Source organism: Panthera tigris, chromosome B1 (assembly GCF_018350195.1).
Source record: "Panthera tigris isolate Pti1 chromosome B1, P.tigris_Pti1_mat1.1, whole genome shotgun sequence".
NCBI lineage: Eukaryota > Metazoa > Chordata > Mammalia > Carnivora > Felidae > Panthera > Panthera tigris.
Genome location: NC_056663.1, coordinates 170,641,375 through 170,658,356, shown reverse-complemented (window position 1 = coordinate 170,658,356; position 16,982 = coordinate 170,641,375). Strand labels below are relative to the sequence as shown.

At 42.4% G+C, this 16,982-nt stretch overlaps 2 protein-coding genes and 1 long non-coding RNA gene across 3 annotated transcripts in view; 2 read left to right on the top strand and 1 right to left on the bottom strand.

The window, feature by feature from the left end:
- N4BP2 (NEDD4 binding protein 2) overlaps positions 1-12,059 on the top strand; it is a 153,574-nt gene extending 141,515 nt beyond the window's left edge. The window contains exon 20 of the mRNA XM_042984675.1: positions 11,982-12,059. The gene's annotated coding sequence lies outside the window, so the exon portion shown is untranslated. The remainder of the gene's footprint in view (positions 1-11,981) is intronic.
- Positions 8,588-12,031, bottom strand: LOC102962718. The gene is made up of 3 exons (XR_447239.3): positions 11,950-12,031; positions 11,642-11,825; positions 8,588-8,771 (listed from the first exon to the last, which is right to left on the bottom strand). It is a non-coding gene; the product is annotated as an uncharacterized LOC102962718 (long non-coding RNA).
- A 526-nt stretch (positions 12,060-12,585) lies between the features above and the next one.
- RHOH (ras homolog family member H) lies at positions 12,586-15,025 on the top strand. The gene has a single exon (XM_042984683.1). The coding sequence runs from the start codon at positions 12,594-12,596 to the stop codon at positions 13,167-13,169; it is 576 nt and encodes a 191-aa protein (XP_042840617.1). The 5' UTR covers positions 12,586-12,593; the 3' UTR covers positions 13,170-15,025.
- The last annotated feature ends 1,957 nt before the right edge of the window (positions 15,026-16,982 follow it).

Below are 16,982 nucleotides of genomic sequence, written 5' to 3'. Positions count from 1 at the left end.
CCTTGGCTTCCTCATGGGGGAAATGAGTGGGTTGAACTAGATGACCTTTTGAGCATCTAATCATGCTAAGTTTCTTTATCCATCAGGGGATATGTTACTTTACATTTTGTTTAGTGGTTACCCAATGATGGGGGAGTGCCAGGAATTTAGGGGAATTCCCAGAATACATGGGCACAAAATATATTTTAAAAAGTTTGCAAGCTTACTTAATCAAAAGGATTAATATCTAAAGAGATATTAAGACATTGTTAAGAAATAATGGCTACCTTGCTAGAGAAGTTGGTAAAACAGACGACTTCTAGAAGAAAAAGTAGAAGTGGTCGACAAACACATGAGCGAATTTTTATTTTTACTGGTCATATATGAAATGCAAATGAGAACAAATCAAATCGGCCAATGCTCTGCCCAGTGGCAGTTGGTAGTGTGATGAAATGAATACTCTCATACACTGCTTATGGAGTTTCATTGGCTGATTTTTTCTCTCTTTCGTTTCAGTAGTTGCACTCATATCTATTTATACTAAAGAAATAATTGTGTATTTATACAAATTTATTTTTAGAATGTTCACCCAGTGTTATTACAGTAAAAATCAGAAGCAGTTTAAACGTCTAACAACAGGCAATTGATTAAATAAGCAATGCTACATTCATATAATGAAACATTATGTAGTCATTAGAATATGTTTGGAGAATCTTAATGATACAGGAAATATTTATGATGTAGATATTAAATTTAAAAAGCAAGATACTAAGCTCCATATAAAGTATGGCATTAGTTTCAGAAGAAAAAAAAGATGCACTGAAAAAAAGAAACAGGAAAAGGTACGCTAATATCGTGTAGCTTTTGGTTCTAGTTGGCAGTTGGTTTTTTTCCTTTTCTCCTTTGGGTCTTTTAGATTATTCAGTATTTTGAAATGTTCTAGAACGTGTATGTACTACTCAGAAAACAAAACAAAACAAAAAAACGGCCTACAGAAAGGATCCAGAAAAAATGAGGAGAGAAGTTAGAGTGAGGCCATCTCCAGTCTGATTGGATCAGCAAAGAAAAAGAGAGCTGCTGGTCACCACCCATGGCTTGGCTATGTGTGTTCAGTTACGGTAGTGGAGGTGCCAGCACTGGGGTGCTGGGGAAACCCTGGGGTGTGATGGTTTTCTTCATCATAGATGCTGCTTTAGAGCTGGGAGGTCTTGGGCTTGGCGGAGGTCTATCCAGATGTCATGCAGAATTCATATTTTCACAGTAAGTAAACATCCGAAAGAGAGCTACTTAGGTCCAAGGGGAGAACATAACATCCTAAAGCATAAACTTCCCATTGCCTGCCCCCTCACCTTTGCAGACAAAAAAGACTCCCAGGGCAGACGGTCTCCCTGACTCTCAGAGTCACTTTGGTTTGGGATCTGGTTTTGTGTGGGTAATACATTTTCACTCTTGAGTTTCTTTCAGATTTTCATTATGACTTTTTTGCTTTTTTGCAAAGAGCTAATTCTGCAGAATTGGGGTAAGGAAGACCAAAGGAAGTCGGAGACTGTAATTACGCTGTTTAGAAAGTTAAGACTTCAGGTAATCTCAAAGTAACTTCAAGAGTATCCTTTGGGTAGTGTATTTTCCAGAAGTTGCCCTTACTTCTCAGGGACAGATGATGATATATTGAGATGCAGGTAGAGCTTGTACTTGAAGCTAACGTTTTTCTTTTAAAGACTTGCCTGGGAATCCTAATCCAGGGCCATGGCTTTTCCTCCTCTAGATCCATCCTAAAGGGAGGCGGGCTCCAAGCCTTTGCTCTGTCTACCTTTAGGTCACTTGTTATTCGATGCACCAACATTCTTTAAAATACTTGAAAAAGCCATTGTAGCATAAACTGTACTTTTTAATTTTGGGTGATACTTTTTTTGCATTTTCTCTGTAACTAAAGATGAGAATAAAACTACAGCTTGGACAAAATGCTATAGAAAATAAAAAATTCCACCGTTTAAAACTTTCATCATAAAATTTTTGAAAATACATTAAAGTAGAGAAAATAGACTAACACACCCGCCATGTAACCATCATTCAACAGCTGTCAACATTTTCCCACTCTTATTTCATCCATCATCCTTACTTCTTGTTGTTGTTGTCTTTTATGGAATAGTCTAAAATCCCAGACAACATATTCAATTCACCTGTCAGATAAGGACTTTAAAAACATGTATGACCACAATATGATTATCGCCTAACAAAATTAGCAGTAGTTCCTTAATGTCCTCTAATACCCAGGCCATATTCAAACTTCTTTGAACATATAAAAAACAGAAAAAAGGACTTAAAAACTCTTGTGAGCAAGAAGAAGAGAGATAGGCTTGAGACAGTAAGAGAAGTTTAAATTACTCAGTTTTGCTTGTCTTCTCTCCAAGATAGACTTTTAAAAAGGAACCAGAAGCCATTCCTAGAAGTAATGTTCAACAATTTAAACTGTCTAGATAAAGAAAAGTTTTGTCTTTGGACGCTGATGGGGACCCAGAGAAATTCTGTATAGCCTCAAGGGAACTCAGATCAGCCTTTTCTTTCCCTTCCAAGCCAAATTTAAAAAAGAAAACCATATAGGGGCGCCTAGGTGGCTCAGTCAGTTAAGCATCTGACTCTTGATTTAGGTTTAGGTCATGATCTCACAGTCTGTGAGATAGAGCCCTGTGTCGGGTTCTGTGCTGATAGTGTGGATCCTGTTTGAGATTAATTTTCTCCCTCTCTCTCTCTACCTCTATCTCAGAATAAATAAATAAACTTAACAAACAAACAAACACCAAAGTCATACATACAAAACACTTCAAAATTGCTCAAGTAACACAAGCATATTGTGGAAATGTTTTACGGTGCACATAAACAAGGACCAGAAAATGAGAGTCCTACAATCCTAAGACTGCAGACAATCTACCTTACCATGTTGTTATATAGTGTTCTGGAATTTTCATACCTGTGGAATCATGCTGTATATACCGTTTTTAAATCTGCTTCTCCCCCCCACCCCCCACCCCATTCAACTTAGGAAGACTTTTCCTTGGCCAGTCAACATACTTGCGCACTGCTATTTTAAAGGATATTGATGAATTAGCTTATTCATCCAAGAACCGCCTGTTCCTACGTAATTCTCCCCCATTATAAACTACGTAGACAAGAACATGTGTGTAACTGAATATTTCACCCCAAAGTTCATGGAAGTGTAAGAACTATTCTTCTGCCATCACTTGTTCCCTTCCCAGTCGTTCTCATCCCTTGTGATGTGGCCACAGCCCCCTGGGCTCTATGGAAATCTCTCTGGCTTATCAGCAGGCACCTTCATCTGAAATACCGAACTCTTCCTGGTCTCAGAGACCTGTTTGCCAATGGCTTCCTCCCAGGCCCCCAGGCCCCCAGGCCTGGGGCTTCAGAGTCTTCTCACTGTGGGCCTGGGTGTGTCAGTTCTGCCTCAGGGATGTGCTGGGGTGTCTCTCCTCCTTTCTGGCCTCCTAGCTCTACATGCCCGAAGTTTCTTTCTTTCACTGGTCATGTTTCTCTTTCTCTTTCATCTTTGTGCATCTCAACTCAATTGTTTTAAGGGTCATGTTCTAATATCCTGGCCTCTACAAAGCCTTTCTGGATTCCTGCCCATTGTAAGCAGCACTTTTTCCTTTGTTGGCATCTGGCCCTTCTTTAGGCACTGTTGAGGTTTATGGCTTGTACTGCCTAATTTAGATTCTAAGTTTTGTGAGGACAAGGGATGTGTGTTATTCAATTTAGAATCTGCCCCATTGTATGGCACAATGCCCGACATGTAATGGGTACTAGAAGTCTAGTGAATAGGTACTATTTAAATCAAAAGAGAATGGATTAGTAAGAGTATATGTGCAAAAAGCCCCAGGGATTTTAGTTGGCTATAGAGCTCATAGTACATGCTGTTGGTGCTGACAGGCCTGAAACAATTTTGGATTATATGAAAACAAATACAGGAGCATTTCCCATAATTCCCTCTGCTGTCCTCTCCTCTCTCCCCACCTAGCAACCCACAGGGCAGCCTCCTGGAACTACTTTCCACTTCCCCAAACCAGACATGTACTTTCATGCTGCTGGGCCTTTGTACGTGCTTCCCTCCCTCCTTCCCATGCCCTTTCTTCTTCTTTGTCAAAATCTTATTCATCCTACACATCAGATGTCACCTTTGAAACATAGGGTTTCTTTCTCACCACTCTTTTCTCCCACCTCCAGAGAATTAATTGCTCCTTCTTCCGGGTTTTATAGAACTGGTTCATATCAACATCATCACAGCAGTTACTATTTGTGAGTGCTTATTTTGTTCCAGGCAATGTTTTAGGCTCATGATGTATACTAGTTATAATAATCTTACAACAACCCTCCTAGGTCAATAACTATAACAGTAGATACTTCTATAGTACTCACTCTGTGCCAGGTACCACGTTGTGTGCTTTGCCTTCACTAACCCATTTAATCCCATACAACAACCTTTGTTAGGTAGATACTCTCACTGTTGCCTATTTACAACTGAAGAAACTAAGGTTTAGAGGGATTAAGTAACTTTCAGGAGATCACACAGCCAGTAGATAGTGGAGCCGGGAGGCAATATGTTTCCCAAATCCATACTCTTAGTCATTATGCTATACTGCCTCTATTGAGAAAGGAACTAAAGCTCAGAGAAGTTAAGTAATTTCCCCTAAGCCACACAGTAAGTTTCAGATGTTGGAGCCAAACTCAAGCTTGCCTGACCCCAGAGTCGTCTTCTTCTTCTTCTTCTTCTTCTTCTTCTTCTTCTTACTTGTCTTGCTCTTTTCTTAACTCTGAACTGCCTCTCTTTATAGCAAAGGTTGTCAAACTTTTTCTGTAAAGGACCGAATAGTAAATAATTTAGGCCTTGTGAGCCATAAGGTCTCTGTTGCAACTTTATGTTGTAGCAAGAGAGCAGTCATAGACCATACATAAATGAAAGAGCATGACTGTATTCCAATAAAATGTTATTTATGGACACTGAAGTTTGATTTTCATATAATTTTCACATGTCATGAAATAATCTTTTGATTTTTTTTAATCGTTAAAAAATGTAAAAACCATTCTTAATTCATGGGTCATACAAAAACAGATGGTGGGTTTGACCTGCAGGGGAGCCATAGTTTGACAGTCTTGTTTGAAGGCAACATCACATCATAGGGTGGTTACATATGCATGTATCTGCCTCTTTGCTCACTCTTTCCTCAAACAATTCAAACTGGGCCCCAAACATGCATGCCCAATTGAGAAAATAGGAGTCCTTTGGTAAACGGTTCCTTAGACATTAGGAGAGCATGTGACCTTCTTTGAGTGTGCCCCATGTGGATTGCACACCGAGTTCCAAGCAGTTTTTCAGAATATGCCTTCTATTACTTTGAGAAAAGCCATTAACTACATTTTCCCACCTCTGTAGTTTTGAGATGAGGTTCTGGTGTTCCCTAATGGTGCTCCGGGCAGCTGGCTGGCTGGCCGGCCTTGTGCTTTACTTGGATCAAGCTGAGAACTCTAGACCAGTGGTGGCAATCTGATTATTGTGCTCCTGGGGATGGAAGAGACCAGTCTGGGAAGGGTGGCTGGAACAGAGGAGAGGAAGGGTGCCATGCTCCCTGCTTGGCCTGAGGGTCAGAGGAGCAGGGCTCTTGGCTCTTGGCTTTGAGGCTCAGGGCACTGAGATAATGGGAAGTCTTAGTGCTTGATGGTGCTCCATTTTAACTCAGTTATGGTGAGATGGAATAGGGTTTAGGCTTAGACACGTAAATACTGCTTAGAAACTTGACTTTGGAGAACAAGTGTTAAAAGTTGCAAACCAGGTGCCTGGGTGGTGGCTTAGTCAGTTAAGTGTCTGACTCCTGATTTTGGCTCAGGTTATGATCTCGTGGTTCATGGGACAGAGCCCCACATTGGGCTCCATGTTGACAGTGCAGAGTCTGCTTGAGATTCTCTCTCTCCTTCTCTCTGCCCCTCCCTTGCTCTCTCTTTCTTTCTCTCAAAATAAATAAATAAGCTTTAAAAAAAAACCTTGCAAACCAGCATCTTGTAAGCAAAGTTTCAGAAAAAAATCCATTTGAGACAGATGATCTTTGTATCAAAATAAACCGAGGCGTGCCTGGCTGGCTTAGTCGGTAGAGCATGCAATTCTTGATCTCGAGGTTGTAAGTTTGAGCCTACATTGGGTGTAGAGATTACTTAAAAATAAAATCTTAAAAAAAAAAAACAAACGATTTTCTTCTGTGATTTTTAAGGGGAATTTAATCATTATTTGTAACAATTAGAAACATGCCAAGGGGGAATTACTAATGCAGGGCTGAGAATGAGTGAAACGAACTCTCGCAAGATAAGACTTAAGATAAAATACTACTTGAAAAGATGTTCATTGCAAAGGCAGTGACCTTATTTTAAAATATACTTTTTCTTGAAGTTTAACCTACATACAGAGAAATGAACACATTGTAGATGTACAGCTTGATGAATTTTCACAAAGTGAACACACTTGGGCAACTAGCTTCCACATCAAAACACAGCACACTTGTAAAATACCAAACTGGTTCACTTGTAGGATGAGAATAGGGATCTGATTGGAAGAGGTGGCTAAAGACAAGTGTCTTGAAACTGGGTTTTGTAGAAAGCATAGTTTTATCTGAGATCCTTTGGCTCAGGCTGGTCGGAATTATGGGTGAAGGGTGACACGTGGAGCTGCTGTGGCTTGGAGTCAGACTCTAGCTAGGGCTCACTTTGCCTCTGCCGTGTGCTTGCTGTGTGGCTGTGGGCAAGTCTCTACGGTTGTGAAACGTGAATCTCTGTGCAGACAGCAGCGATCTTGTTTACCGGGGTGCTCTTGGGACGTACTATGGTGCCTGCCACACAGGAAACCCCAAACAAAAATTTTTTAAATGAATAAAACAACTAATCAATAATACAAATTGCTTGGTACGGTCCCTGAAAGATGTTCAATAATGTAAATAAAAGCCACGAAATGACCCAATGACTCAGTAATACCATGTTTGTGAATATATCCCCTAAGAAATCATCCCACGTAAAAGTAACTTATGTATATGTATATGTGCATATATACTTTTTATATGTAAAATAGGACAGATGTGGGGCACCTGGGTGGCTCAGTATGTTAAATGTCTGACTTCGGCTTGGGTCATGACCCACAGCTAGTGGGTTCGAGCCCCTCATGGGGCTCTGTACTGCCAGGTTGGAGCCTGGAGCCTGTTTCAGATTCTGTGTCTCCCTCTCTCTCTGCCCCTGCCCTGCTTGCACTCTGTCTCTCTCTCTCTCTCTCTCAAATAAATAAACATAAAAAAAAAAAAAAAAGCACAGATGTGAGTTATAGTGAAATACTGGGGAACTAACTCAAAGGCTCTGCTAACAACGGAGAATGCAGTGCAATTATGAATTGTTGAAACAATGGGAAGCAATTTAGCTAAAACCTGGCAAGTGTGTAGACTATATTGAAAATCAGCATTTTAAAACAATCTGAGAAAATGTTCAGAAGACATAGATACAAGTGTATATTTATTAGACAATGAGTAAGAATTTGGAGTGATAAAACTTAGAGATAATTACACTTTTTTTTCTATTAAGTTGCTTAAGATTTTTTGAATTGAGCCCCCCATCCCCCACCCCTGCCAAGGAAAAGAAAGGAAATGAAGCACGCAGCTCCGTTGCCAGATGAGGAGCTCTCCGTGGGTTCACCCATACAGGGCAAGGCCTGTTCTTGCTGTGGTGTCCCTGCTAGGCAGTGGAGGGGCCGCTGATGGAAGGCCCTGGCAGGAGATGTGTTGCTGAAGAACATGATGCTTTCTTAATCACCTAAGTGTGTTAGATTCGTGGTAGAATCAATTTCCTTAATGAATGAATTGGCTGCCGCTAGAGCAGTTCCTTTGCCCAAAGCTCTTTTGAGGAGGATGACATTTAGACGTATTCTCTGTAATCGACAGGCCATTCTTGGCTGATGGCAGCCCTGGTTCACATTTGGCAAAAAAGATAGTTGATGATTCCATCAGCATTTTGAAGTAAGCCGCCTCAATCCAAGCCCAGATAACCTAGAACTTGGCATTAGTTAATAGTGGTCCTGATTTCACCTTAGTTTTATCTAGTGCTCTGTTGTTCTAAGGGGCTGTCTCACAGAATAAAGGAGAGAAGACTTCTAAATGCACAGTTGTGTAGAAGTACAAGCACGAATTGTTGCTGTGTTGTTATAATTTCCACCTGATGCATATCAGCTTCCTGCAGGGAAGGTCAGGCAGATCTTATTCTGGTTTTATAGAGGAGGGATAAGCGTAAGAGGACCAACTTCTTTATCGGGGTGTGATGAAGATTACGTGAGAGGTTCATGGGGACAGATTATGACAAGACAGAGGGGAACGCCTGATCCAGCAGTAGGTCAGATCATCAGAAACCGTTTTCAAGAAGAGGTGGGAGCTAGGGGGTGAGTGAAGGGCAGGTCTTCGCAGGCAAATAGAGACGCACTGAGTTTGTCTGAAGAAAGGTCAGTAAGGGAGAGTAGGTACCCATTAGTTGGGATGGGGAATTGAGGCCCAAGTGAAACCAGGATTTCCTACTGGATGTCCCTCAGCTTTCCAGGAGATGAGGCAAATTAGGACACCTCGTCCCTATGCCCTCCTTCTCGTCTGCTTTTGTTCTTTTGCTGCAGTAGACAGAAGATCCTTCCACTGTTGCCCTTGCGAGGGGAAGCCTCACTCCCTTCTTTCCTCTGTATGTGTGAACATCCGGGCCTGTGGAAGGTGTACTTTCTGTGAAAATGGTGAAAAAAAAGAGAAAGGGGGCAAAAATCAAGTTACTGAGAACTGAGAGCTTCTGAGATTAAAAGGTCGTGGATTCCAGTGTGACTTAAGTCCTCAAAGGGTCACTTGGTGGCGTTACTCAGGATGCCATCTGAATTCGCTCTCAGTTACTCTTCTGTGTGGAGAGACACATAAGTGGGTCATCCCTGCCGGTTGGCCACTTGTGCAGTACCACTGAAACCCACATCTATTTTTCACCTACAGGTCCATTAGTTTCTCCTAAAGGGAGGAATTCCACTGAAATCAAGCCCATCAGCCTTCCACACTGACTATGGGACCCACAACGGCTCTTTTGTGGGTACATGTGACACGCCGACTGGAGATGATCTCTCATGTCTATATAGGGTATTGCTCTAACATGGACTGGAGCCCCTCCCCTCCCCTCTCCCAGCTCCATATTTAGCCATCTGCTGAAGGCTACGTGTGTCATCAAAGTTTATCATCTGCCTTTACTGCTATGGAGTAATACAGAGGTTTACGTTCTTGTTTTCACCGAGGCAGGTAATAACATTTTCCCTCGTGGCCTCCATTTTAATAGAACCACAGAGAAAGCTAATTTTGTCAAATTACTTTATAATTTGGGAAACTGAGGCCCTGAGAACTGATTTGATGTGCCTCAGGGTGTTAGAACTGGCTAAGAATGAAGGTCACTGACTCTTTGACGCTTGCTAGGTGGAACAGCTTAGACAGGAATTTCTTTGTTTACATGATATTTTTGTTTTAATGCTACAAGAAGAAATCCCCCTCTTTTTGGTCACGATGGCTTGGTATAAGATACACAGGGCACTGTTTGGCAGAGAAAACTCTATAGTGCCACTTCAAATTCCTCACTTATAATTAACATTTGTTTAGCATTACATTTAGTAATTATTATTTAACAATGCTATTATTAGTAAGGACTACTTATTGTATGTTTGCTATGTGTTGACTATGTACATATAATATGTTTACATTTGCTAAGGATTCTTTCAAATGCTTATTTATTTATTTTGAGAGAGAGAGAGAGAGAAAGCTCAAGTAGGGGAGGAGCAGAGAGAGAGGGAAAGAGAGAATCCCAACAGGTTCCTTGCAATTAGCACAAAGCCCAAGGTGGGGCTCGATCTCATAAATTGTGATATCATGACCTGAGTCAAAATCCGGAGTCAGACACTCACCCTCCACCCAGGAGTCCTGCTCTGTGCTAAGGAGTGTATACATCTAAGCACACTTAATTCTTTCAGCAACCCCATGATGTAGATATTATTACAACAATTTTCAGAGGAGGAAATGGAGGCTGAGGGACATTAAGAAACTCTGCTAAGGTTGTTGCATGGGTGGTCAGTTGGGAGCTCGGATTCAACTCCAGATCCACCCAACTTTAAAGTGGTGTTCTCAACAATTTCGCCTCATCTACTTATTTTTGCAGATACTTACTTAGGAAATTTGGCTTTTACTCAATCAATCTATCAGAAAGATTTTATTTAATAACCAAAAGCCTGACACATGCACATTTTTCCTAGTTCCTCATTGGCATCAAAATGAAACTCAAAAATGTCTTAAAAGGTCTTGGCTCTGGACCAAGTAATGAGGGGATCACAAACGCGTATATTTAAGTCATCTATAGTTCTAAAGAGCTAAGGTCTGAGACCTGACAGAGCCCCCCAGGGGAGACTTTGCTCAAAGGTCTGGTGACGAAGAGGTCAAGGACCATAGTGCATGAGTGACCCAGTGTGAGTCTTCAGACAGAGTCCAGCTGAACATTTGACATCCCAGCCCCCATGCCACAGACATTCAATATTTGGCATTTTAAATAAATTGTAGTGGAAATACATAACATGATGGTTCCCTATAGGTCCCACATGCCAGGTTCTATGCTAAGACAGCCTCTCCACAAGCTGCATACTCACAATAATTTCATGAAGAGGTAGTTTTCTTATTCTCATTTTTATGAAGAAACCAGGACTCTGAGAGGTTAAGTAATTTGGCCAAGGTCACCCAGCTCACATATCGTTAAAAAAATGAAAATGCGAAAATCATGTGAATTATGTATTTGATTAACTTATTTGCAAATGCTGTTACGTCTAATTAAACAAACAGAAACTACGGGTTGATAAGAACAAAAATTTCCCGGAAGGGAATGTCAGGATTTAGAGGAGTGATTTTTTAAAAAATTATGTTTTGGGGCGCCTGGGTGGCTCAGTCATTTGAGCGTCCGACTTTGGCTCAGGTCATGATCTCACAGTTCGTGGGTTCAAGCCCCGCATCAGGCTCCGTGCTGACCGCTTGCTCAGAGCCTGGAGCCTGCTTCAGATTCTGTGTCTCCTTCTCTCTCTGCCCCTCCCCCGCTCAAGCTTTGTCTCACTCTGTTTCTCAAAAATAAATAAATGTAAAAAAAAAATTAAGAAAAAAAGTTACGTTTTGAAGCAGACCTATGGGTCTGTTTTACATTGCTTTACATATAACAAGTCAGGAAGACAGCCTGTGGGGGAGGTTATAAGCCCATATTGCATTAATAACCTTTACTCTGAATTTTGGTCTGAAAGATTTTTCCTTCGTCTGAAGCTGGTCTGTCCTGTGATGATGTCCCTGAGCGGAAGGGACACCGTCTCCAAAGCTGATCTCATTGTCTGGAGCTCTTACACCTGCAGTGAATGAGAATTTATTTGACCCTTTCTTGAAATTCAGATGCTGTCATATTTGTACAGTCCTGTTTAAGAGACAGGCACTGAATACGTTTGCTTTTAAGCCAGTTATTTTATATGACTAGGGCCCAGTGGTGTTCCTGGTGCATACGTAGCTGTTTCGAAACGTTGGAAAGAAAGAACTAATTTAATCCTCACCACATCTCTGAGAAGTGGTTCCTCAGTTTATCGCATTCTTGCAGATGTGCACACAGAGGCTTGGAGATGAAGTCACATGCTCAAAGCTATGTCGTCGTGTTGGTTATGGAGCTTGATTTCAGATGCAGAAAACGCCAAGGACAGTGCTCTCTCTATTACATCTGTAGCCAGTTTTTGATAAAACCTGAAAAGAAAAACCACAGCAAAATTTTAGAGTTCTGGTGGATTTCTTTTCTCTGACCTCAGCATGAATTCCCACGTAAACCAAGGACTGGCTGATTAATCAATAAATGAAGAGAAGTGCCTACATTGTCACTCATTACATTTCTCTTTCTTGCAGTTCCCGAAGTGGCTGGGGTCCGTTAGAAACTGAAGCTGCTGTCTGCTGCCTTCTCCACTTCTTGGAGCAGAAGCCAAGAGAGAGCTGTTTGAAGACGCCACATTCACACATCAGGTTGCTATTGAGGTCTTTTTCGTGTTGATATCGGAGCAGTTGCTGGTATTTTTATCATTAGCCTGATTTAGAGATAAAATCAGCTTCTGCTTCTTACTGGGTGGGGTTGTGGGTGTCTGTGCTGGGGTATGTGCCCAGCTTTTCTTGCCAAAGGGAAGAGTGAGTGGACAGTGGGTTGGACTGGCTACACGGAGGTGGGCGTGTTTAATCAGTTTGCCAATGAGGAAGTTCCCCGTCATTGAAAAGGGAAAAAGAAAGACTCAATTCCCTCCACCCCCCCCCCCCTTGTTTTCTCTGTTGCAGTTGAAGACTAGCCGTTGAAGGTTTTCAACGTAGATTGTGTCTCCCTTAGATGGACGAGGAGAATTGCTGTCAGGGGTCCTAAGAAACCCCATCTGGTTTTCATTCCTTGTGTTGAATGGCATTTGCTTCAGCAGCCCACTGAGGGCCCTTTTACTTGGGATTCTGAACTTGTAACCCAGAATCCAGGCTGGGAAGATGCTGAGTTCCATCAAGTGTGTGTTGGTGGGAGATTCTGCTGTGGGGAAAACTTCTCTGCTGGTGCGCTTCACTTCAGAGACCTTCCCGGAGGCCTACAAGCCCACGGTGTATGAGAACACAGGTGTGGACGTCTTCATGGATGGCATCCAGATAAGCCTGGGCCTTTGGGACACAGCGGGCAACGATGCCTTCAGAAGCATCCGTCCCCTGTCCTACCAGCAGGCAGACGTGGTGCTGATGTGCTATTCTGTAGCCAACCATACCTCTTTCCTGAACCTGAAGAACAAGTGGATTGGTGAAATCAGGAGCAACTTGCCCTGCACACCTGTGCTGGTGGTGGCTACTCAGACTGACCAGCGCGAGATGGGGCCCCACAGGGCCTCCTGCGTCAGTGCCATAGAAGGAAAGAAACTGGCCCAGGAAGTGAGAGCAAAGGGCTATCTAGAGTGCTCAGCCCTTAGCAACCGAGGGGTTCAGCAGGTATTTGAGTGTGCCGTCCGAACTGCTGTCAACCAAGCCAGGAGACGCAACAGAAGGAGGTTCTTCTCTATTAATGAGTGCAAGATTTTCTAACTTCCCAGAGACTTCGCCCACACTCATTTACTCACCCCAAAGACTAAAGGGACAGGGAGAGCGGACAAGCTGGCAAGAACTGATGCTCTTTCTAGATACATACTGCACAGCACCTCCTTTCGGATACAGTTGTTGATGAGACTTGGCCACTGGCTGTTTTTATGAAATACACTCTAGAAATGGACCGCTTGCCCAGTCCAAATAGAAGGACCTATAATGAAGACTCTATCTTCGATTAAAAAGCCAAAATAGCCTCCATAATTTTGGACAATGAAGTGAGTTTTTCAAAGAATTCCATATTTAAAGACACATTCTATTTAAATAATAGTAAAATGTATATCTCTTGTATATAATTAGTTTTTACATTTGGAAAGTCTTTCCCTACGTGCTCCCACACACAATTGTAACCCTATGGGGCTCTGCCAAAGGTCTGTAGTGTTTTCACCTGAAGTAGTAATTTTGTTAACACCACTTGCCTGCTGGATATTACCAGGTAATCAAATTTTGAAGTGACCATAGCCTTATCCTTGCGATTAATTTTCCATCCACCTGTTACTCTCCGTTGTGTATAAAATACAGTTCAATAACAAGATTCTTCAATGCTGTCTAATTAAAAATTAACATTTGCAGTAGCTGTCACTCGATTTCTCTGTAATTATATAAAAAAGCATTTCTTATTTATGACACTACCTTTCACCCAAAGAACTCCAGTTATGCACTAAGCATTCCTCCCTCATTTGCCAAAATAGGTGGGAGGAAAACCTTCCAGGTAGGGAATCAGATGGCTTACATGGAGCAGAAGTGAGGAAATCACACTTTCGTTTCAGGAACTGGTGCCTGCTTCTTCCAACACCACAGTTCCTAGCTGGCTGTAGGTCTTGGGAAGAAGAGCAGGCCCAAATTTCTGTGTGATGGTAATTTTGCAAATTCGTTATTTGAGTGCTAACCTGAGGTGGCATGGCAACATCATGTATTAATTTTAGGACCCAATCCAAGCAATTGGGAAGGTGTTGACCTATATGTGCATGTAGGTAAGGGGAAAAATGGAGGAACTTATAATTTTTACTATTTCATGAATATGAAGCACCCGTGTGAAAAAAAAAAATTTGCAGAATCCAAGCATAGGGAACAGACAAACTGCACAGCAGTTGTTACGATAATAAAAAGTTATCAGGGGAAGTACTGAATACAGGAGGATACTTCCCCACCCCGCCCCCACTCCCCATTCTATCTAATGGCTTAAAAGCAATGATCTCATTCAGCTGTTGAAGTTGGGAATAGAGGTCTATGTAACTTGAGAGAGAACTTGTGACTGCAGACACCCAGGTATATCATTTGCTCACCTAACCACGTTTGTTAAAGTACACCATTGTTTTAGTACAGCATGGCCACTGCATACAAACGGTAAGAGAGTTGACATAAATGACTATGATTAACTTATATTGGCATACCCAACCTAACCTTCTGGTTTCCTTATGTGCTCAGTCCTCTGCGGCTATGCTCAGTACCAAAATCAGGTTTGTGCTTGTCCCCAGATTCCTTTCTCCTTCTCTTCTCTCATTCACATCCAGGAAAGGCCCAGGACCTGGAGTTTAGTCTCTGGAGACCGGAGTTCCCCGGTCTGCCTTCACCCAGACATCCCCAGTCCTCCAGTCCTGTGGCTTATCCTCACCTCTGTGTCTCCCGTGTGCCTGGCTTGAGAGCACCTATATCCAGCTCTCTGCACTGCGTGTCCAGAGGGTTGGAGTGCTTGAAAGCTGACTAGGCAGGGAAGACGAGCACAGCTCACCTCTGATTTCCCTGTTGATTCTGACCCTCTCCTCCAACATACAAACAGTATTTTTTATTTTTTATTTTTTTTTAGAGAGAGAGAGAGAAGGAGAGAGAGAATCCCAAGCAGGCTCCATGCTCAGTGCAGAGCCTGATGCTGGTTCGGTCTCACAACCTGATCATGACTGAGCTGATCATGACCTAAGCTGAAATCAAGAGTCAGATACTTAACCAACTGAGCCACCCAGGCACCTCCAACATACAAACAGTTTAAAATCCCTCATTCAGGTGTTTTTTCAGGGACAGGCTTTAGGGTAAAGGGGTATTTAACATGTTAGCAGGAATGAATTTCTACTCCCTAAGATTGGCTGTCCCCAGGCTTTTCATTTTTTTCTTGTCGAAGGGAGGTGGGAGGGTTGTCTGAAAATGGGAGGGCCCAGGTACCTGATGCTAAGTGAAGGAAGAGGAGGTGATTCCACGGTGGAAGGGGAGGAAGAAGGGAAAGTCAGGGATGGCACTCAAATGGCTTTGCCTTCACCCGGGCACATGCACAGATAATAAGCCCTCTGCCTATTGGCAGGAACCAAGCTCAAAGGCTCCCTCTGGGTATGCTCACACTTGAGAACAGGAATCCATGTATAAGCCCTCCCCAGAGACCTGGCAGAACTTGAGGCCAATTAGTGTCTGTCTTCCCTGCTAGACTGTGAGTTCTTGAAGGCAGAGGGAACTCCTCTGCATCTTAGTATCCCCAGGGCCCAGCACAGGGGAGGAACCGTCGCTAAACAAGGTTGTGTTGAGCTGACTTGGAAAGAGAGACAAGAATTGGGTTGCTATGGTGCAAGGTGGTTATGAGAAGGAAGCAGATCCTTGCTAGCCTAGGGGGTAAGAAGTGAAAATAGGTCATTTTGTTGGAGTCCATGCAGTGTATGTTCTACGTGTGTGTATATTTGTTTTGCCTGCCTAGATTCAGGCATATGTTTCTTGCATTTCAAAACTCATGGTACCATTTGGTAGACTATTGTATGTTGATCCTTAGCTATTCTAAGTAGCAACATTAAGTATGCTCTTGTTTATATTAAATAATTGATTTGAGTGCTTGAGTAATTCATCCCATTTGGTCTTACTTAATACTGACTATCTGAATGGGGCAGCAGAATCTAGTGTGATGAACTGAGGCTGAGCAATGAGAAAGCCCAAAGCATCCTAATGGTTAAAGTTCACTGAGTGCCCGGATGTCCAGGCACCGCGCTAAACACTTGAGTGTGCACTATCTTACCACATGGTGTGTGTAGATGTCGACACTAGTAAGCACACTAGTAAGTACATCTTGCACAAGGAACCAGGCTCAGCCTGCTGATGTGACAAATCTTAGGTCAGACCGCAGGTGAGCGCCAACACCAGGAGTCTTGAGCAGGTCTGTATGACTCCAAAGCTCTGCTCAAAACCACTGTGCTCCACTTCCTCTCAGAGCAGCCCAGTTGTATGTATGGTTTTGCCACATCCGATCTCAGGCAGCCTTGTAGACCCCACCCCCACCAGTCTAGCGGCTTATATTTTAAAAATTCTTTTTAATAAAATATTCCAATCTGATCTTACTCCTCCCGTTTTATCTTTCTTTCTGCTAATGAGAACGAGATCCCCCAAAGTCACAGAGCACCGTCATTCGCAAAAAGGTCCCTGCTCCAATTCTTGGTTTTTAAGGATAATTTCATTGTTAATTTGGAAAGCCTGGTTCTTTCCTTTTAAGGATTTGGTACCAAGGAAGGGCATCTATCCAGCATGAGATCTGTAGGGTTATGATAGGACATAGGGGACAGGGTATCGGTGAGTATTCATCCTCACTGCCAAGAAGACAACCCTATTGGTTGAGTCACATCAGAACAACTCAAGGGTAGGGCCTTATTTTTGCTCAGACTGTATCTCTCCTGCTACTACAGTAAAACATAATCAAGATGTTGAGTAGCTTTTCACCATTAAAGATCAAATGAATGCTAGAATTTACTTGTGATATAAGTTCATTAAAAGTACTTGATTCAACCTAAA